Source organism: Punica granatum, chromosome 1 (assembly GCF_007655135.1).
Source record: "Punica granatum isolate Tunisia-2019 chromosome 1, ASM765513v2, whole genome shotgun sequence".
NCBI classification, from domain to species: domain Eukaryota; kingdom Viridiplantae; phylum Streptophyta; class Magnoliopsida; order Myrtales; family Lythraceae; genus Punica; species Punica granatum.
In genome coordinates, this window is record NC_045127.1 from 15,060,481 (window position 1) to 15,085,209 (window position 24,729).

At 43.0% G+C, this 24,729-nt stretch overlaps 2 protein-coding genes across 4 annotated transcripts; one reads left to right on the plus strand and one right to left on the minus strand.

Moving 5' to 3' along the window:
* Positions 1-7,118: 7,118 nt before the first annotated feature.
* LOC116201149 (mechanosensitive ion channel protein 10-like) lies at positions 7,119-12,247 on the minus strand. Of its 3 annotated transcripts, none has more exons than XM_031532279.1 (6): positions 12,049-12,247; positions 9,892-11,296; positions 9,566-9,686; positions 8,879-9,172; positions 7,816-8,018; positions 7,119-7,580 (listed from the first exon to the last, which is right to left on the minus strand). In XM_031532279.1, exons 2-6 carry the CDS (start codon positions 11,259-11,261, stop codon positions 7,316-7,318), a joined length of 2,253 nt encoding a protein of 750 aa, XP_031388139.1. In that variant the 5' UTR covers positions 11,262-11,296; positions 12,049-12,247; the 3' UTR covers positions 7,119-7,315. The 3 variants fall into 3 exon arrangements, with proteins under 3 accessions (XP_031388139.1, XP_031388153.1, XP_031388145.1); XM_031532293.1 differs by lacking the exon at positions 12,049-12,247 and adding an exon at positions 11,831-12,030; XM_031532285.1 differs by lacking the exon at positions 12,049-12,247 and adding an exon at positions 11,575-12,030.
* A 9,196-nt stretch (positions 12,248-21,443) lies between these two features.
* Positions 21,444-23,316, plus strand: LOC116203736. Its single transcript, XM_031535629.1, has 3 exons — positions 21,444-21,881; positions 22,546-22,825; positions 23,018-23,316. Exons 1-3 carry the CDS (start codon positions 21,444-21,446, stop codon positions 23,314-23,316), a joined length of 1,017 nt encoding a protein of 338 aa, XP_031391489.1.
* Positions 23,317-24,729: the final 1,413 nt, after the last annotated feature.

Consider the following 24,729-nt stretch of genomic DNA (forward strand, 5'->3'; position numbering starts at 1 on the left):
ACTGTCCCAAAAATTTAAAGACAAGATTCAATGTTAGAAAGAAAAAAAAAGATGAAAAATGAAAACGAGGTCAAGTTTGATGATTCAATTAAACATTTATACATTAAACATTTATACGTTACGTGCAAGTATGAATGGTTTCATCAACCTATTTTGTAATGGAAATTAAATTAACTAGGTCCGAACCCCGTGCATTGCTGCGGGTCGGAAGATGTCGTTCGACCAATGACTAGGGATGCTATTTTCTTATCCATCTTTGAAAATTCGATTGTATCTTAAAAATATGTAAACTTTATGCCAATTTTAGGCAATTATGAATTAAATGATTTTCTGAATTTTATTAATCCAAAAAGGTCATTTTATTAATCTTAAAAGGTCGGGCAGGTGCTCGTACAGCGCTGCTAAAAATTCTAATTCCGGTTGTCGTGAATCATGGTAAAGAATACTCCTATTAGACAACCTGCACGCTTGAGTGGCTTACTTAAAATTAGTCCCATAATACGAAGACTTGGTGAGTTCTGAGAGTTCTCGAAATTAAAAAAGTAATGGTAGGAAACGTGACACAATATAATGGACACAAATATAGTCTCAAAGAGCGGATATAGATATGAGAGAAAATAATTTCAACAAATTTTATGGAATATAACAAAAAATGAAAATGATGCAGATGAAAAAATATCGCATATGCCCAATCTGTATATTTAGCATCTTTGACACAAAAATTCTTCTGATTATTCCAGTGAAAATTGAGAGAATAAAATACTTTTTTTGTCTGAAACAATTGGTCCATAAAGATAGGGTTTCACTTAGAATCAGTTACGGTTGCATTGTTTAGATAAGGATGGATTATAAACATAAAAAAAAAAAAGAATTCTGATTGTTCTGGTGAAAATTGAGAAAAGAAAATATTTTTTCTCAAAACAATTGTTCCATAAAGATAAGGTCATTTAGAGCAGCGAGAAAACCGGGTTAAGCTCTACCTGGTCCGGATCGGGATGGATTTTAAAATGTGAACAAAGATGAGAATTTTATATTAAAAAATGTGAAAATGTAAAAGAGAATGAGGATTTTAGTTACTGTAGCAAAAATGGAAAAGAAAATTTTTTTTCTCAGAATTACTTGTCCGGTAACGGGCCATTTCGATTGATGGGGGCATTGAATTATTGTTACTTTATCCGGATTGGCAGGGTTTCTAAAATATGGAGAAGAATGGGATTTAAAAATGGAAAATGTAAAAAAAATAAAAAGTAATTTAAAAAAATGATAGAAAAGATGGAGGTGCGACTTGGAAACTTTTCCAAGACGCCCCCTCCTTCAAACAGACGGCTTTTACTATATTAAAAAAAAAATGATAGGGTTTTGTCCCACGCAATGCTGCGGGTGAGAAAACTTTTTCATGAATTTTTTCTGTCATAATAGTTTGTGTTACGGATGGCAATGGTGTTGGCAAAAGATTATTTCTGCAGATAATCGCACCACTTTTTGCACCGTATAACCGTATCAAATGGTTATGGTGCCGATATGATTTTTAATTTCAAGAATATCGGCAGTGCAGTACAGATGTGGTTTTGATAAAAATTACGGATAAAACTGCACCGCAATCTTTATGTTTCTATATATATAGCTTAGACTAATATTTCAACTCATTTTCCAAGCCCAATCTGAATCTGACTTGATTTCTTCATTAATTTAATAAAAACTAATAAAATGATAGAGATAGAATACTAAAATTTCTTAATCAATTTTTAATTTTTATATTATTTATTTCTTTAATTGATATATTTTTCTTGATTTTTTTATTTAATTTTAATTTTGCGGTGCAGTGCAGTACGAATAACCGTATTTTTTTGGTGGTGCAGATATGATTTTCAATTTTCAGAACTTCGGCTTATGTGGTGCGGATATAGTGTGCGGTTTTAGATTGCGGTTGCAATTCTCAAGATATCCGCACCATAACCGCACCGCTGCCATCCCTAGTTTGTGTAATAACTAATATATTGTATATTGAAACCAATGATAAAGATATTTATGTTTAAAAATTATGAACAATCAATTGGTAGTAAATAATTCACATTTCTCAAAAGATTGTACTAATAAATATTTCATATGGTATCATGATCGCAATATAATAGACCTTATTTTGTCCGCTAATTTAGGTCCACTAATTTGAGAAATCAAATAATATTGTGAAAAATTAATTATCTTTCGTTAATTTTCATGTACACCTATGTGAACCATGGGCTTGTATCTTGGAAGGGATAACGCCTACCGTCCAAGCAGTGTAAAATAGAGTGCGATTCTCACCAGACTATTTGGGACTCGCCTAATATGGTATCTAAGATAATATCTTATCTTTTGGTTCTTAAAAAATAATTATCTGCTGCAACCGAAAAAACGACAAAAGTAATTATCTGCTACAAAAATATAACGAATGAGCCCGCTAACTTAATTAACAATTATGCTTCATTAGATCGTCCATTCTACTAGTTTAAGCTAGTAACATCAATGTTGAAAGAAAAAGAAATTTCGCTATCATAAGAGAAGGACTAGAAGAAGCTTTGGAATTTAGTTGTTAACCGATAGAAATAGATCCCCTCAGTTGGAGGTTGTTCCATTAGGTCTCCAACACTTTGTAAGACTGTTACTATTTGATTTGAAGCTTTGATGCCTAAATAAGTAGCAACTGCACGTACAAAATCTTTTACGAATGTAATATTTTGGTACAAAAGCTAAAAATCGTAACAATCAAGTTCAATTTTTTTTAAAATTATAGCAGTGTTATATAAACAGTCAATGTAAGGTTAACAACGCTAACAATTGTTGATATAGCTTCTTACATGGCTATTGACATGTCATATTTAAGGATGTAAATCTTACGTGGCAGTCCAAGTGATATTTTTAAATTTTAAAAATATAAAAATGAAATTTAAAATATATATTATAAAATCAAAATCAAGATAAAAAATTTTTAAAGGTAAAATAAACTTTGTAAATAATAAAAAAAAATTAAACAAATTTAAACAAATTACAGATTAAAATAAAAATAAAATACATAAAAAAGAAAATAAAGATAAAATTAAAATCATTTTACAAATTAAAATGACCCTAAAATGATATAAAAATGAAATTTAAAAGAGAGAGAAGAGAAGAGGGCGACGACCCCTTGATAGGCTTTGATCTTGCTCCCCCCACTTAGGCTGAGGTCGCCGATGGCCAGGCCATCGACGACCTCATTTAGGAGGGTAGTGGCCAGCGGGAGTGACCTCACCTTTCTTCAACCACTCAGTTTTCTGTCTTTATCTTTTTCTTGAATTTTACTTTTAAAATTTATTCTAGGCTTATGTTAATTTTAAGAAATTTTTATCTATACTCTCTTTATTTATTTTATTTCTAATCTCTAAGTTTTATTTTTTATTTATTTGAAATATTTTTGTTCTACATAATTTATTTTAATTTTAAATATTTTTTATTTTATTTTATTTTTAATTTAAAAATATCATGTCAAGCGCCACATTGGAGCCACGTCCTCAAGCTGGACATGTCAGCAGTCACAAGGGAAACCACATCAAAAAACCTCCAACACCATTAGTCCAAAAATTGACGGTTTTGTATAACATTGTTACAATTTTAAAAAGTATTCACACCAATCGTTTTCATTTTTAGTTTATACCAAAATGTGGCATCCATAAAAAGTTTGTACTAATTATGCAATTTACCCAGTAAATGAGTATTGATCGAGTGAAGGTTGAGAAAACTTTCGAAAAATATGGAATGTATCAAAATAAAAGGGCGTATTTTTTTTTTAAAAGGAAATCTGAGGATCGTGCACGTGTGAAAGTGTTCTTCACACGTGCACATGGCCTTCATTCTTAGTCGTCCTTATATGTGAAATATCATTGGCCGGAAAAGGTCTATTGGTCCCTTTCCTCGGTTAGTCTTTTGCCAACCTATGAGATCTGTCAGGTGTAAAAGGATGGGATTGCGGATTGGAATTTTTTTTTTTTTGGGATAAATGCTGCTCTATCCATTGCACCAAATATTTACAAAGTCATAGATTCACAAACCCTCAGCATCTACAAAAATACTCCACAATCTAAACGAATCAGTTAAAGCACAACATCAAATTTTCCCAGATACACTTTAGGCAAGGATGCCACACTTCCTCTCACACGGTCTTAATAATCTGATGAACGATGCAATCCTCAGTATGTTTCTCTCCATCCAAATATAGTTAGTGTAACTTAATCACGAGAGTTTTCTGATGACAACTTCAAGTTTCTTCCCCTTCCATCTGATAGCTTCACGATACTCCTTTTTCCCAATCCCTTGCCGGGCCATCAAGAAATAAGAGTAGCCTAATCCTCTCCCAAACCCTTCTCGAGTAAGAGCAAGTGAAGAATAAATGATTCCTAGTCTCTCTTGCTCCGCACAGCAAAAACTGCATTTGCTCTCACCTGCTAGAACTCCCCAATTGTTCGGTCTATCTTTAGTAGAATGTCTGTTGAGCAGTGCTAACCAACAGACAAAAGTCGGCCGCGGAACATGGCCAGAAAACCAAGCCAACTGATGCCACTCCACCTTTGGACTGCTTGGACGAGCATCCTTTCAAACTTCAGCTAACCTGAATTTTGACCTGCCATTCCACATAACATAACTCAGATTCTGGTTTCCCCTGCATTCGGGAAAAGCATTGCAAACCCGCTGTACAAAGATCAATTAATGGGCCCCTCTGCAGACCATCTATCATACCAAAAGTGAAATGCTCTCGACCATTCCGAACCTTGTAACCAATAAATGGCTTTGCTCTCTCCTTCAATTTTAATATCTTTCTCGAGCTCCAACAGCTGTTACTTTGGGGTTAATCCGCCATACACTCTTCCCCTTTAACCTCATGTACTTAATCCAAGCCACCCATAATGAACCTGCATTAATTAGAATTTGCCAAACGTTCCTTTAGACACAAACCTTATTCCATTTTTCAAGTTCTCTCTGCCCCCAGCCCACCTTCACTTTCTGGTCTGCAAATATCATTCGAACTTACTTTAGGCCCGTTTGAAGAAACCTCATTGCCCGCTCAAATTAAAGCATTGCATTTCTGCTGCACCATAGTGATCACTTTCTTTGGCAAAATGAAAGTACAACACCAATAGTGAACCATAATAAACAACACAGAACTAATCAACTGCAACCTCCCAAAATACGACGACGGGAACTGGAAGTTAATGTTCATGTACAATGTGAGTCACAAGGTTGTCAGAATCGCGATTCTACCTAGAATCGGTCGAGGGTCGTGGAATTATGAATCGTAGAATCGAATCGTGAATCGTAAAATTCTACCTATATTTAAAAAAACAACATATATATATATACACACACCAAATCTCATGTCAGAAATAGTAGAAGTAACAATCAAATGATAAATCTTGTTACTTTCTATTTCGTTCGTCAAAATCAGATGGTGCTTAGTCTTCACAAGAGAGCGCTCCCACTATAACAACCTCAAATGAAATTTTTTTTTCGGTGATAAACCTCAAATGAAAATTGATATAGTACCATGGTCACGGATCTTATAGGCGAAGTTATTTTTTCTCCCTAACTTCTTCTTGGTATATTCCTTTTTGGAATCATCTTTGCACCTAAAAAAGTGGAAAAAATTTCAGCCTAAATCATCTCAAACCATACGACAATCAGGAATTGGCCGGAACTCAATTCGAAACAGTTTCAGAAACTTTCCAAGTCCTTATCACTTACAGTCAGGAGACAAGTTTCAAACTTTTCATAAAATAAGAGAACCGATGAGCAATACTGTTGCACAATGAGAGAGATGAGGGGGGAGAGAGAGGGGGCATATGACTTTGGGTTGAAACTAGAATCGTAGAATCAGTCTGATTCTACGATTCTGCGATTCGAATCGCGATTCAGTCACGATTCTACCTTCCCGATTCATGCCATGGAATCGGAATCGGTAACCACCCCTTGAATCGTAGAGATTCTACGATTCGAATCACGATTCTAACAACCATGGTGAGTCATGTTGTCAAAGCTGCAGAATCCAGGAAGGCATTTGCTTTTCTCTTGTGCTGTCACGAAGGGAATATGCCGTAAGTCTGTTGAATAGAGTGGGGATTCAAAAATTGGTTTCTAACGCTAATCGAGCCACGAATATTAGAGCAATAACCATTGTTGCTATTGTTCTTGAGTTTTTTCGGAACTCATTGTAACATTTATCTAGTGCAGCTCGAGTGAAACAATAGGGTCTTTCAAAAGGAGACATTTACTGTGGCTGTTGTTACTCGGAAGATCTTTGATTCATCAAGTTGATAATTATATCTATGCCAAATATTTCCGGCGAGATTGCTACTTCAAAATTGGCACCGTTTCTTGATCGCTCTTTAGTTCTTAATGTATAGTGACAGTGCTTTTGCCTATCTCTCTGGGTACATTACTTTTGTATAGGTAGCTTCATGGTACATATTTGAGGACCTCGCATTTCTAGTTAGTGCAAACTTCATGAAAAAGCACAAACTATCCCTTGAATTTGTTTATAACAAAAAAATTGAAAGGTCCATTAGAGGAAAAAAAAAAACACGAACTTTGAAGCAGAGGCCGAGTTTTGTGAAGGATGCGGAGTTGCAGAAGATTCAGCTATTGATAACGGTGCAACAATGATTAAGTCAATCACCGCTCTACAATCCTTCCATTCTTCAAACATTCTTTCGGAAGTCGGCCAATACCGCTGTTGCTCGGACAGAGATAGGGTCTCCAGTGACCCCATCGCTTGGGTCACGAAGTGCAATTTCAATGAGAACAATAATGCATCCTTAGCAACTACTTAACAAAAAAAATGCATACTTAGCATATCAATACACGGGAAAGGATCGGAACGGAATGAATATCCTATCCTTCCACTCCATCTCCATTTTTTCATATGAAGACACTTCTGAGAGTTAGAACAATCCATTTGGAGTGTAATTTTTCTTCAGCTCGATGAAATAAATCACTTTTTTTCAACAAAGTTAAGAAGTGCTCATTCCATCATTTCTATTAAGTTTTATATATATATCATATATTTTCTTTTAATTTTATATATTTAAAAATATATTATGTGAAACGATATCTTGAAAAACAAGTAGATCTAATTAACTATAATCCTTCATATTTTCTAGTTCAACTCAAAACTCACTACTTTTCTCTCAATATAATTACATTTTATACAAAATTTCATTCATTTCTATTTTATTCATGCATGCCAAACAAAGCCATAGAGAAGTCAAATACCAAGAAGCGATAATCTGGATCAACCTCTTCGACAAATCTATATGGCCAGACACCTGGTTTCTGTATCCCTTTGACACACGTGAACCTCCTGGGGGACGAGGTTGTACTTGATGTTCAGTTCCTCGAAGATCCTCTTCAGCTCGAGGACTAGCTCAGTCTTCCGCTTGGTCTTCTCCCCGTAATCTTGGAAGTTCATCTTGTGGTTCACGATCAGTGAGATCTTGATCTTGTTCACATTCTCAATCTCGCTCACCACCACGACATAATTCTCATGCCAGTGCGCTGGATTCTTGTCCAAGTATCTGAGCACCAGAAAAGGCAAACATTTAGGCATAGATTTCAAAACCAGTCTGGGCATTGAACAACCCGCTGCAAATCGTAAGCTCAAATGATGTTCTATTATTGATTTAGTTTCTTAGATAATGATAAAAAAAGTATTTTATAAAAAGGAAAAGAGAGATATTTGGTAAATTGGGGTTATAACAGTCCCCTCTTTCTGATTAGAAACAATGAAGCAGATAGGTTCAATGAGCTTACTTCTTAATCCGCTCTTTCATTGCTCCGATTCTCTCCATTGGGGTCATAAAATCGATTGAGAAGTCCACTTTATCGCCCATGTCCGGGCTCCTGCGGTAATTGCTTATCGGTTTTGTGGCCAAAACCGAGTTCGGGTAATATACCTTCTCGAAGTCAAGCTTCAAGAAGACCGTCGTTAAGATGTTCATCTCCTCCACCAGCAACTATCAGTTGTAGTATAAGAAAAATTCACATCAGGGAAGCTCATTACTAAAAAAAAATGACCGTGATAAAAGAAATAAAAAGAAAAAGGGCAAAGTACAAAAACCATCTTTGTGGTTTAAGCTTGAGACAAATTGCAAAATGTTATTTTTCAAAGGACAAATAACACCTTGTGGCTCACTTCGTGAGACATAATGGACCTTACCGTTAGTTTTTTCATCACTTTTGATCCTCAAACTTTCAACTTTTTTGCAATTTAATCCTAAAATTCGAAAAAAAAATAAAAGAAAAGGGAGTGGGGGGTGGTGGGGGGGCGGTTGGCGGCCCCAACCCCACCACAGAGGTTGCCGACACCCACAGAGGACGCTGGAAACCTCGAGGTCGAGATCCCGATCGATTCGGGGGGGCGCCAATCGGCGACCCCGACCCCACCTCCATAGTCTACGGCATCCTCTGTGGGTGCACGCGACCTCGGTGGTGAGGTCTAATTTGTCTCAAGCTCGAACCACAAGGGTGGTTTTTATACTTTTCTCCAAAAAAAAAAACAATTCACAATACAATAATTATCCAGCAGCTCCTTGAACCATAACATTGGTGATGATTGACCGCATAACTTCTATTTCAAGACGGTTTACTCTGTTTAACTTTAGTTTCATGGCATTTTCACTGTCACATACAACGATATAAGGTTGGGGTTGAGAGATCACAAATTTTATATAAAAGAACAAAGGAGGCTTTGTCATGTCCTTAATTTTTGAATTTTGAAATAAAGTTTGGGAAGGCAATTGTCACCGCCATATTAGTTTAAAGGAGCAGTTGAATAATTATCCATAAAGAGAAAGGTCGGCCTCTTGAAACTTACCGGAACACCATCGATGACGCATCGGTCCCCGACATCAAAAGGATGCATGACAAAAACAAAGATGATGGCCTCAAAGATTGTCTTGCACATGTTCTTAAAGATGAAGGCTGCCACGAGGAGCTGAGATGAGAGCAGGACAAGGGCCTTGGTCGTGGCTATCTCAGTCAGGAGGAGCCACAGAATGATGGTGACTACGATCAAGATCCCTGTCACGAGCTTGTTAAGTTGCTTCACAGCAGTTTTTGTGTCGGTCAGGGCGTGAGCCACTGCCCGACGGTCATCAAAGACTTTGATCTGTGAAATTCAATTCCATGTCATAACTCCTGATAAACAAATTGAACTATTTGAATGTAATTTTGTTAGTACACAAGGAACAGGGGATGCGATGTACAAGATGAAACAAAATGTTGATGAGATGGAGAGTGGCGCACAGATGTACTACTCCAACAAGGGGAGCTAAATTTCAACAATAGTTGCAAGAGATCGAAATCAGACCATTTCCTCATACTGATTTTGCTCATGCGTGTCTATATAATGGACACTTGTCGGAAACAATAGTCAGATCACTCTTGGTCTCGTTTATAGAGTTTATAGAAATAAGTTATAAGAGTGAACAACTTAAAAAAAGGACCAGAAAGGCCAAACATAACTATTTACACAGAAAGGGGAGAAAGTTAAAGGTCTAACCACCCAGTTCCTAAGGGATTTTAGGTCAATTCGACCCGTCTCCCAACCTTCAAACAGCGGGAAGATGAGATCAACCTCCTCTTTTATCAGGAACCTCAATAGATCATCCTCGTCAAAGTACCTGCATGAAGGATGCATGTGGTTACCAAAGAAAGACATACCTGATTGAAAAGAATAATAGAATTCAAAGTAGGACCTGCACTGCCAGCTCTTCTGGGCAACAGGAAGGGAGACAATTGATCATAACAAGTTTCTATATAAATAAATCCAATCATACCCCAAAAGCCTGTCATTAATATTCTTAATACAAGAAGAGGCTTCCTTACTTGCAACCTGGCTGAGCTACATTTCTGAATATATGGTATGCAGCTGCCATTGCCTCCATGTCATTCGTTATTTGATTGTCAGGCTGCTCCCCTCCTCCGTTATCCACACTCTCGTCAAGCGTGTTCGAAATTGTCGGGAGTCCTGAATTCATCACTGCATCGACTAGCATCTTCATTGTCCAGGCGGAGACCTTATCCCGCTTCATCTTGTGTATCTTCCCCATATCAATCACCTTCTTCTCCTTTTCGGCCTTCCCCCTTTTTGTTCTCCGAAAGCTAAACTGGCCCGCGCTCGATGCCCTGCCAACCCTCTGAGCCTCCTCTATGAGTGGCGGACCTGAGAGAGTTTGTAGAACATAATGATGGAAGATTGAATCTTGAATCCGGTCGAAGAATGTCGTTACATGGAAGTTTGAAGCCAAAATCTTGAGGAAAAGGGTCTTTAAAAACCAAAGGAATGACCCAATGAGGATAGAAACAAGAGTCCATGTCACATAGTAGAGGATCTTCTCTGATAATTCCGACTGCTTGATCCCGCCTTTGAACATTAGGACCCATGTGATGAGAACCAGGGTCAACCATACAAAGACCTGCACGCTCTTCTTTAACCCATGCACAAAGTAGAGAACCTTCTTCTTCAGCAAGAAGTTCTTCTCAATCAAGAAAACAATCAGATGAGTGATCCAATTCGTGACCAATAAGCCTGAGAAGATCACCATCACAAGCACCCACCATTTCCACAGGCTCAAGCTCCAGATCACAACATCTTGCAACTTTTTGACTGTTAAGCTACAAATCAAGCACGCAAGTATGAAACCAAAAGTGATCCACTCGATCAGGGCCTTTGTCTTTACTCTCCTACGCTTCGCTCGGCTCAACTCAAGGGTGACCTTCTTGTAGATCTCATCACCATCGTCATCCCCTCCCACAGGCCCAGGGGAGGGAGTGACTGGGACAGCCCTGGGAGTAGTCCCCCGATTAGCAGGGCTCCTGTTATAAGGTGAGCCCTGGTCTTGCAAGATTGAGGCAATAGTTTCCTCGCCTAATGTGCTCGAATCCACAGGCAAAGGTTGTTCCCCAAACCTCGACTTTTGTTTCATGAGCGATCTCCTTCGGAGCATAGCTTCATTAGTGGTGGGAGGTTTTGGGGGCTTACTTGGGCTTGTTCTGAACCTTCCAGTTTCAGCAGATGGACTACTCATCGGGGCCGTTTTGTTTGGCTCATTTGAAGACAAGTCCTTCGTGTTTTTGCTCTTGGTTCCTTCACTTGAGATTGTCAACACTACTTCATCAGCCCCATTTGTGGCATTCCTCTCTGGCGTGTATATTTCGCCGCTCTTCAGGGGCTTCCCGGCAGCATTCATCGACATCTTCGTGCTAAAAACACAACCAAGACTCCAGCTAACTGCAACAAAGCTCACATGAAATAACATTGAAAAAAAAAAAAAAGAATCGACCTTAATGCTTTATCCGATGCAGCAACTCACGACTAGCATTTTTTTTTCTTTTTTCGCTCAATATATAAACTCGCCACCATAGCTAAACATTCCCAAAAAAGAGTGAACCTTTCTGACATGTTTCGGCAGTAAACTGATTCCACAAGTATAACTCACTTTAGTCATACAATCAAACTTTAACTTCAAAAGCAAACTTAACCGAAACGAAGACACAAGATCAGAATACCCAATAAGAGTTTGAGGATCTTTCCGATTCAGTAGACCACAAAGTCCGATCACAAAGTATGGCTTTAGTAATATGCTGAAACTCATCGAAAAGGTACTTAAAGGGAAAAGAGGAAAAGGGAATCTGAACAGAGATCTGTGAGGCCATATAACAAACAGACTCAAAGGAGGGTGTCGCTGCAAATCTTGAAATATGCTCTAACCACTTCCCACTAATCAAAATTTAGCCCAAGAACCGCGAAATAGACAAAGCCCACCTATACATTCAGCTTAAACTGCGAACAGTGAATCCTTTGCTCCTCTCTTTTTCTTTTTAAAATCTTTTTTTCCCTCTTTTTTGGCTGACAAGATTAAAGCTTTTCCATAGCATGTTGAACTCGCGATCTATAATGTCCGAAATAGAGCGAACACTCATTAAATACTCAAAGAACAAAAAGATCTTCTCTCCGAACAAAGAGAGGAAATAATAGAAGACCTGACAGCAGCAGAAGACGAGGCAATACTAGTCTCGAGCTCGATCACTAATTAGAAGAAAAACCCCATTTTTCTTTTTCTCCCAATGGCTTCACCAGGGACAGGTAGGAGCTGCTCCAGGGAGAGAATGAGGCGTTCAGTGAGGAGCAAAGAGCGAAACAATGGGAAGGGCGACATAAAGACAGTACGAACTTTTAGTCAAAGTAAATATAATATAACAAATCTCAGCGAACTCAAAATTGTTTATAGAGCTTCCACGATGCAAAAAGGAACGGATGTCTCCGGAGTCCCAACTTTTTATTTTTCTGTTTTTATATTTTATTTTTGTGTTTGGGACAAACTGCCCCCGCCCTATGATATATCAATTTCGTTTTCAATTTATACAAGTTGTATCAATCGGATTTTTCAGAAAAGTATTACATTAATTTGATATATGTTCACATTAATTTCGTCAATGATCACATCAATTTAGTCATTGATCACATCAATTTCATCATTTATCACATCATTTTGATCCTTAATCACATCAAATCCATCTCTCCGTCAAATCTATCGTTAGTACTGGATGGAAAATAGTGTTCACATCAATTTCGTCCTTGGGTGTCATTGTTCACATTTTCACTTAAATTTTAAATTTTATTTATTTATTCATTTATGTCCCTCTTTAATCACTCTTTCTCATCTCTCATTCATAACTCCATCTTTCTCGCTCTCTCTTTCTCTCATAACTCCCTCCAAGTGTGAGTGACACGACTCGGGTTTTGTCTTGGAGAAGAAGATTAGTTTCGTGTTTGAGCACCGTCTATCCTAATCATGAATGGAGACTTTAAATTTGTCCGCAAGCCAACGTATGTCTCTCGCTAACTCTCACAAGCTATTGTTTTGAGTGAAAATATGACATTTTTGTTGGTGATCAGAACAATCTGCATTATAGTTTGGTTATTATGTCTATGCATTTGAATTTTGTGAGTTGGGACATTACTCTGGCCAACATTGTAAGGTTTTTCTAATTTTTGGTTTTATGTGGTTTATGGCAGTGGAAACTCTTTTAGGACAATGAATATGGTTACGCATCATGGTGGAAGGTTTGTTAGGGATCCCATGTTGCGATATGAAGGTAGTGTTGTAGAAGTGAAGAAGGACGAATACATAGATAAGTTCACTACTACATGGCTTTTAGACATGTTTGGGAACAAATATAGAACTAAACCTACTGCTTGCTTCTATAAAAATCCAATCTTTAGTGATTTGGATGTAGGGTTTGAACCTCTAGTTAGTGATGGTTGTCAGCACCTCATTTCAGTACACCGGCTCCAGAGGGACAAAATCGTCACTTTATCACCCCGTATGAGGGAAGTATTTCTAGCAAATTGCTCGAGCATTCATGGCCTTTGAAAAAATGACATTTTTCTAATTTAACATCATTTTTATATTTTTAGAAAAATACTTTACGGGGGTGTCTTTGAATTTCATGCGCTTCAACGTCAATTTTCAAAATTCGGGAAGAAAACTCGACGCCGGAAAATATTTTATTACATAACACTAATCCATAAATTTTTCTGAACACAATGTTGGTCTCGGATCATCTCTTCGACATCCAATTGCAAAGACGAGAATAATAATCTCTATGCGCGTTAAATTTGAACTTTTGATTTTTATTTAAAAAAAACTGAAAACCCTAGAAAACGCTCGACTCTCTCTCGGAACAGGGGGCTCAAAAAAAAAACCTCAGCTCTTGGACTTCATCTTCCTGGAGCTCACATACTCTCTCGGCTCTCACGCATGAGAACTCTCTCTCTCGCTCTCTCTCCCTCTCAGTTTTCAAAAAAAGGAAACCCATAGCTCGAACGCCCTCGGTCGGACCCTTAGCTCACGGTACCCCTCAGCTCAGACGCCGAAAATCCCTTACCTTCCCCTGATCGAATCCTGGATTGAACCACAGGACCCGATTCTTTACCTCGGCTCCTCCTTCACGCGGGCAGACCCGAGCCCCCCCATCACGCGAGCCTCCTCCAGTGGACCGTCGGGAACCCCCCTCGGAGTCGAAAGTCGCCACGACTAGTCACCACCGCCGCCAGGACCACCCCTCTCCTTCTCTCTATTTTTCGTGTTTTTTTTTCTATATCGGGTCTGCCATGATTTCCGGGTTGAACAAACACACGCTGTCCAGTAACCCAGCTCGTGCCGGCCCAGCAGCTCAGCCTGCGCTCGGCAGAGGCCCAGCTCGCATCCAACAGCAACCTAGCCCGCGTTTAGTAGCTAGTCCGGCCCAGTCCGCCCTCATCGGCCCAGTCCAGCAACCAAAGACCTATTTCGGCCCAGTCCGCCCCCTATCGGCCCAATCCAGCCCATCGGCCCAGTCCGGCCCATTCCGGCCCAATCCGGCCCTCCCCCAGCAGCCCAACTCGCTCAGAATCCCCTTTATTTACAGAACTGCCCCTATTCTTCTCAAACAAGGTAAATTCCCGATTTAGTGGCATGTTTACGGCTTCATTTTTTAATATTAATGTTTGCTTGGATGGATATGATGTGAAATGTGCATTCTTGGATTGTGTGGGTGATCAGATTTGTCCCGAACTCGATTTTATGAACTTTTCATTTTGTCTCATTTCAATCCGGAGGATGCATTTTTATATTTTAGATTTGCCCCGAATTTTAAAATTCGTTTCAATCGAGTCTGGGCCATTTTTAGCATTATCCAATCGGTCTTTGAACTTTCCGGAATTTTTCAGTAGTCCCAAGGAACTTTTCAAGTTGTCTCAGTTTAGTCCCGGGGCTATTTTTCGTCCTTTTCAGATTTGCCCCGAATTTTAAAATTCTTTTCAGTCAAGTCCCAGCCATTCTTACCATTTTCCAATCAGTCCTTGAATTTTCCAGAATTCTTCAATGATCCCAAGGAATTTTCCAAGTTGTTTCAGTTTAGTCCCGGGGCTATTTTCCGCCCTTTTAAGATCTGCCCCGAATTTTAAAATTCATTTTAGTCAAGTCCCGTCCATTTTCTTAGCATTTTCCAATTAGTCCCTGAATTTTTCAGAATTTTTAAACCTGTTCCAGGAATTTTTTATGTTGTTTCAGTTCAGTCCCTGGGACCTTTTTTTTTTCACTTTTCAGATCAGCCCCGAACTTTCAAATTCGTTTCTAAGACCCCGTTTGAATCAAAGAAATTTGATTTTAACTTTAACTTTAACTCAACACACTACACGACAAAAATACACATTTCCTAAGTCAAATTTATAATCACATCTCATTTGTCCTTTTCCACAATCAAAATCAAAATCAAAATCAAAGTAATTTTAACTCTGAATCCAAACGGCCCCTAAAAAATTCATGGGACATTTTCAGTAATTTTTTCACAGTCCTAAATTTTTCCAAAATTTTCAAATCAGTCCCCTGAAACTTTATCCGAAATTTTAAATCAATCCCTGTTCTTTTAAATTTGTTCAATTCAATCCCTGGACATTTTTTAAGGATACCCAACCCTTTCCTACTTGGATTCTCAACCAACAGCGTATGTGCCCCGTTTAAATATTTTTGTTTCAGTAATTATATGTATACAACATGATAATATGTATTATTTGCATGATTTTTCGCTTCCATGAATCGGTGTCGTTTTATCGATTTCGTTAATATTATGTCCGTGTATATTTGTATGTATTTATCGCTATCATGGCGGCACTGATTGTGTAAAATATGTATGTTTGTCGTGCTTGACGTGATAATGTGCTCTTGATCCGTGTTTAAACGCTTTTGTGTCTTGTTTTGATCTAAATCTCACATAAATTAGTTTAATCATGCAAACTCGGCCTAAAATCATGCGGTAAATAAATAAAATGGCAAGCTTAGCAAGTTAGAGTACCGAAAGGGCATGTGGGATATAGGCCCGCACGTAATAGAACCCCTGAATTCGAAATTTTCGATTTCGTACATACCATTGCCTTAACATACTAGGTGTATCCCATACTCCTAGACCCGGGCAACTCACCGGCCCTCGACTTTCGGGTCGTAAACAGGTAGTGGTGACTCCTTTTCACGTGCGTCCGTCACGCGTCCCCGGGAAGGTAGACACTCCCAAGCCGCGTTGCATAGGGGCGCGCATGCGTGCCCCAACGAGACGAAATTCGGGTGCGCACAGCTTGGCGACTCCACTAGGGACAATTCTTAGAGGGTTCGGGCTCGATTCCGTTTGCTTGCTTACTTGTTTATTTATCGCTTTTTGTCATTCTTTACTTTCGTTTAAATTTCGCATTTTATTCTTGCATTTACATACTCGCATGCATTACGCATCATCTTAGGCAACTAAGTACCGCGTCCGAAATCCCATGGGCGACCAATAGGAAACTAAGATTAGAAAGAGGTTCCGAGTAAGGGACCGGATTGAGTCGGCTATGCCACCGAACCGGTCCCCAAAGATCCTCGCCTGGTTTTGGGGAAGTGATTACCCTTTTATCGGGAGCCCCCATCTCTAGATAGTTTATTCCCAGTAGCACCCATGCAATGCATAAACAGGGTCCCTCATGCTGGACCAAACTAACCTCCATGTTGCTAACCGACCCCAAAAGTCGAGTCTTTGAGTCGGTCCCTAGTCTTTTTTAGGTGAGCCATTTTTCTGTTTTTGAGAGGATTGTACATTGTAAATATTGATTACAGCTTTTCCTTTCCGCACCTGCATTACATGATTGCGAAAATTAGGACATTGCTTCGATTTGAGTTTAAGCATTGAATGGACAGTCTTTCCCATTTAGGTAAGGATGGCCCGCCTGACTGTCTGCCCTAAGCTCGACCACCTCGACCCATCAGGCCGATAAATCACCCGCATTTGGAACGCTTTCCGCCTAGTCGATCGCACCTTCATCCACCTCATCGTGGGAGACTTACCGTTACTCGCCAAATGTCCCATTGACTGGACCTTCCTTAGGACCGCCATATCATTCTGGGACTCCCAGCATGCCGTGTTCAATTTCCAAGGGACCGAGCTGACTCCCGCTGTCGAGGAATACACGACCCTTATCCAAAGACCGATGCATACTCAACACATCATCATGCCCAATTAGTGGACGTCAATACCAAGGCGACTCTCCGATCTCCTGGGTATCAGCACCGCTGAAATCAACCACGAGCTCCAGAATGGGTGGGAACACAACGTCAGGACCTTATGGCTGGAGAATTGGACTTACATCTGCGCACTTCGTGCCACCTGCGATACCTACCAACGCGATGCCTGTCACGGATTCCTCCTCCTCATCTTCGGGACCCTTCTATTCCCTAGCGCGACGACTCTCATAGACGGGGCACTCGCCTAAGTCGTCCTCCAAGCGGTAGGAGGCCATAGTTACGTGCAAGCCCTCGTGGCCGAGACCGTAAGGTCCCTCGACTATGTACGAGCGAGTCGGCGCGGTAGGATGAGGGGGTCGCCGCACCTCCTGTAGATATGGCTCCTCGCGCACATCTGGCCATTCTGCTCGTCTCACCCGTTCTCATACATTGCCGATGACCGTTCTCTCGTCAGTCGCCTACTCCGCATATTCGAACCATCCACGCACGACGTCTTCGATTGGAAGAAGTTTATGGAGAACTCACCCTTGGACAGTTCTTATGGGCCGCTCGCTGGAATCCCGGTGGCCCCATGGCTATCGGATGCCCGACAATCATTGGGCTTCCTCTCATCAGCCACTTAGGATGCACCCTTGTCTTCCTGAGCCGAGTGATCAGACAACTCGGTCATCTACAGGACATCCCCGCTGACGCAGATCGCTCAGCATACCAGCTCACATGGGTAGAGGTTTCTCCTTCAGCTATAGGGAGATTCACAAGAGTTCATGAGGTTCGACAGATGTGGGAGACTCACCTCTCGCAAAACCTCTACTTCCCCAAGTTCCCCACCGACGAAGAGCGAGCTTTCTCCGCCACTTCGTCATACGTGGCCTGGTTCTACCCACAAGGTCTTGAACCCATTCATCCCACCTAGGGTGCCCCCGGCTCCTCGAGCGCCTCAGTAGCCATCCCGCAGACTGAGAGCTCCGTACAAGCGGCCATGCACACGGAGCTGCAAAACCATCAGGGAGGAGCGAGACCGACTTCGCCGTGAGCTAGCCGACATCCGAGCGGAGCTCACAGATCAGAGGGAGCTGCAACGAGAACTAGCCCAGACATGCGCATGCGTGGAGAGCCTGAACAGAGAGATAGCACGCTTGAGCGCCACGCTGGACCAAGCGCGAGCTAAGACACGAAAGGTCTCCCATCCCTAGGCCTAGTTCGCCGGAAGCATCTTCGCCCCGCTTGAGCCTACGTAACGCTCACTCTGCTAACCGGGCGCGGAAGATTTGTCGATTCAATGCTTAGTTTCCCATTTATAATCAAATACGTACTCTTTTGTTGAACTCGAAACTTGGATCGAATCAAGCAATGACACTAGTAGTTTAAAATTTCATGCATCTCATGTATCTCCTTTCATTTATTGCTTCGCACTTCTATTTCTCTCGAGAAAACCAAAATCCCACGTGCTTATACATTGATGGAATGCAGGTGTTAACAATTGGCGGCGCCTCACCGGTATCCCACACGCTTCCAATTAAGAATGGCAGAGGAAAATCAACTTGCTGTCTTCGAAGGGAATACACCACCGACGCCAGTTCATTTTCCACAGCCCACAATGAATGCGCCACCACCACTTACTCCTGCAGGCGCACTACTAACACATCACGAAGCTCCCTCGGCCCATCTCCCACAACCAATTTCAACGAACATGCCACCACCGTTGGGGTACGCGCCACCACCACCTGGGTACGCGCCGCCACTACCGATGTATGTGCTGTCGTCGATGACTCAAGCACCACCGCCTGCCCATGATCCTACTCGCATGGCCACGCTCGAGGGCAACGTCACTACTCTTCAAAACACGGTCGACCTAATGGCTACTAATATGGCCAAGATGATGGCCTTGCTCAGGGGGCCAAATCGCGCGTCTTCGAGCTCCACCCCGCCTCTCGCATGCGGGCCAACTGTCGACCCCTCTTCTTGGGTCTCGCCAACCCATGCATTAGAGGGCGACATAGCGGCCGCTCCCGCGCCGACAAATATCCCAGCGCCTGCTCCTCATCTGACGCACGCGCCGGCAATTCACCCGGTCGACTTCTGCCAACTTCAGTCCACTATTCCAGCAACTGTCTCACTTCCGCCCATGACGATTTCCGTGCCGGATCCGATTATGTTAGCATCACCTCCCGTGTCCGCGCTGGCTCTAGCTACGGTCTACGCTGTTCCTCCGCCGATGGGCTTCCCGGCATCGAGCGCCCCTCCTCCTGCTCACACTACTGAACCTTTCCCTTACCAAGCTCCACAACCTCACATCGGCCTCCCTTACCAAGCTCCACCTCCCATAAATATTACTTTCTCTAAACCGGGCACGCCGACTCAAGAGGCCTCCAGAGCTCCACCCACTAATTTCTTTCCCGAAACGGAGACCGAGCAGGATAGAAGAATGAAGAAAATGGAAAAGACTATTAGAGCCCTCCAAGCAAGTGATCCCCGACATAGCACGAGCTACCTGGATTCGTCTATCTTCCTAGGGATGCAGCTACCCCCAAAAGTCAAAATGCCCGAGTTCGAGAAATACGATGGAACCAAAGACCCGTGGCACCATCTCCGCCACTATTATAGAAAAATGCTCCAGTACGGGGACTATGAACAGTTTGTTGTCGCCACTTTCCAAGAAAGTCTATCAGGATCGGCCCTTAATTGGTTCATGTCACTCCGAGCGGAAGACATCCCATCTTGGTTCGAACTGGCCAAGAAGTTCGTTGAACAGTATCAATACAACATAGAGACGCCTCGATCTTTCCTCGAGCTGAACACAATGGAAATGGCAGAAGACCAGAAGTTCGAGAAATACGCCATTGATTGGCGCTCGGAAGCAGCGAAGCACTTTTCCCCCCATTTGCTAGGCGCAACAGATACAGATGTTCCACGGAACACTCAAAGGGGCCTACTATTCCCATCTCATGGGTCATAAGTCCTCCTTTTCGGAGATTATTATGGCGGGGAAACAGGTAGACTTGGGCATCAAGTTCGGAAGGTTAGAGGGCCCGACAAATAAGGGGGAAGGAGAGTTCTCGAGGAAGACCGCGGTTGCAGCAGCCCCTACTAACGGCAGAAGGGGAAAGGAGGCTTTCGGTCTATGTAGTCAATCTAGGGCACCCGGGATCTCAACAGTACTCGGTGAACTTCACACCTGTGCTACTTGCTACTCCTGCATATGCTCCGCCGACCGTACACTATCAGCCTCAACACCCCGCTCAACCAGTTTACTATTCAGCCCCGCCGGCCTCGCAACAAATTGGTCACCACTACCCCCCTGCTTCGACCCAACAGTATAGGCCCCCGGCTTCGAGAGCTCCTCAGCCGGTGCAGCAAACCCCAGCCGCGCAGGGCCAACAGAGCGGTACGACGCAATCCCGACAGCGCATACGGTTCACGCCTCTACCTACCGATAACTATTGGTGGGTAACATGATCTGACCCACGATTCCGAGTCCTAACTTTATTTCGGCAAACCAAGATCAGAGCCTACACTGTGAGTACCACTCAGGTGCTCCCGGGCACACCACCGACAATTGTTGGAAATTACGGGAGGAGGTCCAGAAGCTGATTGATGCCAAAAAGATCTCGTTCAATGCTAATAGGCCCCCCGAATGTGCAAGCCAATCCTCTCCCTGATCACGAGTCAAGCTTAGGGCTCACCATCAATATGATCAGTGTCTGCACTATGAGAGAGGACGAAAGCTAACAAGAGGGCCCTGCTCCGTTTGTAATCTAGTATTTTCTCGCGGAAGCCACTGTATCTAGCGCCGCGCCCACCCCTTTCATAATAGAAGTCCTTACTTGAGAGTCATACCAAGCCAACAAGGTCCCCTAAACCTATGAGGGAAGTGTTGGGAATCTTGAGCAGCAGTACAGTGTCATGGGCATGACACGCTCGGGCCGGATGTACGAGAACCTGGAGATTGCAGTCAAGGGAAAGGCTCCCGCTGCATCCGGAGCTGCTCCGGAAGCCTCGCCTATCCCGTAGAAGAAGGTGACCGAAGAAGAAGCCGAGGCTTTCATGAAAGTGATCAAGGCGAGCGAGTATAAAGTAGTACAATAAATAGGTAAGTCTCCGGCCCATATTTCACTACTCGCTCTCCTCTTGAGTTCGGAGCCACACCGAGAAGCCCTCCTACGGGTCTTGACTGCAGCACAGATTCCCAAGGAGACAGCCCTAGACCGGATTGAAGAGACCATCAGCTCGATTTTCTCCAACACCATCTCGTTTTCGGATGACGAGATCCCCTCCGAGGGATGGGCACATTCACGGGCGTTGCACATTGTCTGCAAGTGCAATAATTTCGTCATTGGACGAGTCATGATCGATAATGGCTCCGCCCTCAATGTTTGCTCGGTGTCCACGCTGAAGCAAATGAACGTGGACCTCAATCGCATTTGCCTGAGCAAAATCGCGGTTCGAGCCTTCGACGGCTCGCGGAGGGAAGTGAACGGAGAGATTGACCTCTTGATCGATGTCGGCCCGTGCTCATTCAGCGTCACATTTCAGGTCCTCGACATCCCGAATGCTTTTAGCTTACTGCTCGAGAGACCCTGGATCCACTCAGCTGGAGCCGTCCCCTCGTCCCTACACCAAAGGCTGAAGTTCATCGTAGGAGAGCGGCTCATCACGGTAAAGGGTGAAGAGGACTACGCTATCTACAAGGAAACAGTCGTCCCCTATATTAGCATCGGGGACAATGAGAACCTCCCATTCCATTCATTCGAGACCATCTCCGTCGTTCGGGATTATGGAGAGGTCCGTCCGTCTCGTGCCGACCACATTGTGGGGAAAGTCCTCTTGCGCCACAACTACATTCCCGACACCGGGCTCGGAACATAGAAACATGGGATCAATCGCCCCATCGAGATCGAAGAGTATAAGAATAGGAGGGGACTCGATTTTCTCCCCTCCTGCCACGAGATTATCGAGGCCTATAGGGGCAAACACCTTCACCGTCTCGCCGCGCATTACGGGAAGATCAACAGGGGCATCTCGGTTCTCCCACTCTCACTCTTTTCCTGCACCGCCGCACATCGTCGGAGGTACTTTTGACGGCCCCTCCTCGGTTTCAAACGCCAAGCCTGTCCATCTGTCAGCCATATGAGCTGTCACCGAGGAGACTCCTTTAGGGGTCCATATCCGCCTCACACAGGAGAACGAGGAGCTCAACAACTGGACTTCTGTTCCGTGCTACTCGGTTGTAATCGTCGATGTGTAAGGCTATCTATGTGTTTGATGTTTCCCGCATGTCAGCATAGCCATAAGCCGCACGACGGAAGAGGGATTTTGTTATGGCTTCACGCTTACATCATTAATGAAATCTCTACATGCATTTTTGAATTTCCGCGTCTACTTTCTCCTTTCTCTCACTTATCTCGCAACGCTCTAAATTTCTAAGATAATTCATTTCAAATTCTAGGCTCCATTCGAAGAACGTCTTGAAGAGCCCCGACCCATATACTTCGGGGAAGGGCTTGATGAGGACGGTCGAGTACCTGAGATAGAAGAGAGTTTGCGCCACCTCGAGGACCGTCAACTCACTTCAGTTGAGCCAACAGAAGAAATCAACGTGGGCACCGAAGAAGAATCACGCACCTTGAAGATCGGGACGAGCCTCGACCCCATACAGCGGGCCCGGATGATCGATTTCCTTAAGGAGTACCAAGAAGTCTTTGCTTGGTCTTATACCGACATGCTAGGTTTGGATCCCTCAATAGTTAAGCACTTCCTTCCACTCGATACAGAGAGATTCCAGCCTAAACGGCAGCACCTACAACGGCAGCGAGCTAGCCTTCTCCTCCGCATTAAGGAAGAGGTCATCAAGCAGATCAACGCGAGCTTCCTGGAAGTTTGCAACTACTCCGAATGGGTGGCGAACATCGTGCCTGTAGAGAAGAAAGATGGAACAGTCAGAGTATGTGTCGATTATCGGGACCTCAACAAGGCCAGCCCCAATGACAACTTCCCCCTGCCCCACATCGATGTCTTAGTTGACAACACTGTATGCCACACGTTGTTATCCTTCATGGATGGCTTCTCTGGGTACAACCAGATTCGAATGGCTGAGGAAGACAAGATCAAAACAACGTTCATCACAATGTGGGGCACTTTCTATTACCGGGTCATGCCATTCGGCCTCAAAAACGCCGGGGCAACATACCAGAGGGCTATGGTTGCGCTAACGACATGATGCATAAAGAGATCGAGGTCTACGTCGACGATATGATAGCCAAGTCCAAAGAAGGAGATGATCACCTCGTTAATCTGAAACGCCTATTCGACCGACTCAAGAAGTACAAGCTTCGGTTTAACCTGGTAAAGTACACATTCGGCGCCAAGTCAGGAAAACTGCTAGGATTTGTGGTTAGCAAACGAGGCATCGAGGTTGACCCGGATAAGGTTAAAGCAATCGGGGAGCTACCTCCGCCATCGACGGTCCGTGAAGTACGAGGTTTCTTGGGACGGCTGAACTATATTGCGCGATTCATTGTAAACTTGACAGACAAATGCCAACCACTTTTTCCGCTTGCTCCGCAAAAATGCAACGATCAAGTGGGACAAAGAATATCAGAATGCCTTCGACACTATCAAGGCATACTTAGTTCATCCCCTAGTATTGGTCCCGCCTACTCCAGATCGTCCTCTCGTTCTCTATCTGACAGTGCGCCGGTAATCCCTGGGATGCATGTTAGGGCAGAAAGACTAGTCCACGCATGCAGAACATGCCATTTACTATTTAAGCAAGAAGTTTACCGAAGGGGAGTCCAACTACTCGGAGATTGAGAAGATGTGCTACGCGCTGGTGTGGGTCATGCAGAGACTCCGGCAGTACACTCTCTACCATACTATACGCTTACTGTCAAAAGCGGATCCCCTGAAGTACTTACTCGATAGTCTGTCCTCTATGGAGAACATTACAAAATAGCAATGTCAACTGACGGAATACGACATTGAGTATGTGCCCCGCACATCAGTCAAGGGGCAGGCAATTGCGGATCACTTAGCGGAGTTCCCAATCGAAGATGATACGCCGATCAACTCTGACTTTCCGGACGAAGGGATTCTCCAAGTGGACAGTGAGGAGAACAAATTTGCATAGAAGATGTATTTCGACGGCGCAGTAAATTCCACCGGGTCCGGCATTAGTGCAATGCTAATATCCCCCAACGGACGCTATTACCCAATCGCAGCAAAGGTAGATTTCCCCTGCACTAATAACGTGGCCGAATACGAGGCATGCATCCTCGGCCTGCAAACGGCGATCGACTGCAAGGTGAAGGAACTGGAAGTGTTCGGCGATTCTATGCTTACAATTTTCCAGACGCTGGGGCAATGGAAGACAAAAGATGCAAAGCTAGTGCCATATTACGAGTTTCTCGAGGAGTTAGTGGATAATTTCGAGAAAATCTCATTCACATACACACCGCGCATCAAGAACCAATTTGCAAATGCAATTGCGACGCTCGCATCCATGGTGAGCATCACGAAAGAAAACCTCATCGAGCCCCTCGAAATTGAGATTGCCAAAGGCCTTGCTCACTGCGATGCAATCGAGGCGACCGATGAACAACCATGGTACGAAGACATCAAACATTTTCTGCGA

Excerpts from the sequence above, each read along its gene's own strand:
- LOC116203736 (XM_031535629.1), top strand. The coding sequence starts at position 21,444 with ATGATCGATAATGGCTCCGCCCTCAATGTTTGCTCGGTGTCCACGCTG. Across the intron at positions 21,882-22,545 it reads TCGTTCGGGATTATGGAGAG|GCTCCATTCGAAGAACGTCT; the intron begins GTCCGTCCGTCT and ends TTCAAATTCTAG. Across the intron at positions 22,826-23,017 it reads GTCTTATACCGACATGCTAG|AGAAGAAAGATGGAACAGTC; the intron begins GTTTGGATCCCT and ends TCGTGCCTGTAG.
- LOC116201149 (XM_031532279.1), bottom strand. The coding sequence starts at position 11,261 with ATGTCGATGAATGCTGCCGGGAAGCCCCTGAAGAGCGGCGAAATATAC. Across the intron at positions 9,687-9,891 it reads GTAGCTCAGCCAGGTTGCAA|GTACTTTGACGAGGATGATC; the intron begins GTAAGGAAGCCT and ends TCCTTCATGCAG. Across the intron at positions 7,581-7,815 it reads ATGAAAGAGCGGATTAAGAA|ATACTTGGACAAGAATCCAG; the intron begins GTAAGCTCATTG and ends TCTGGTGCTCAG.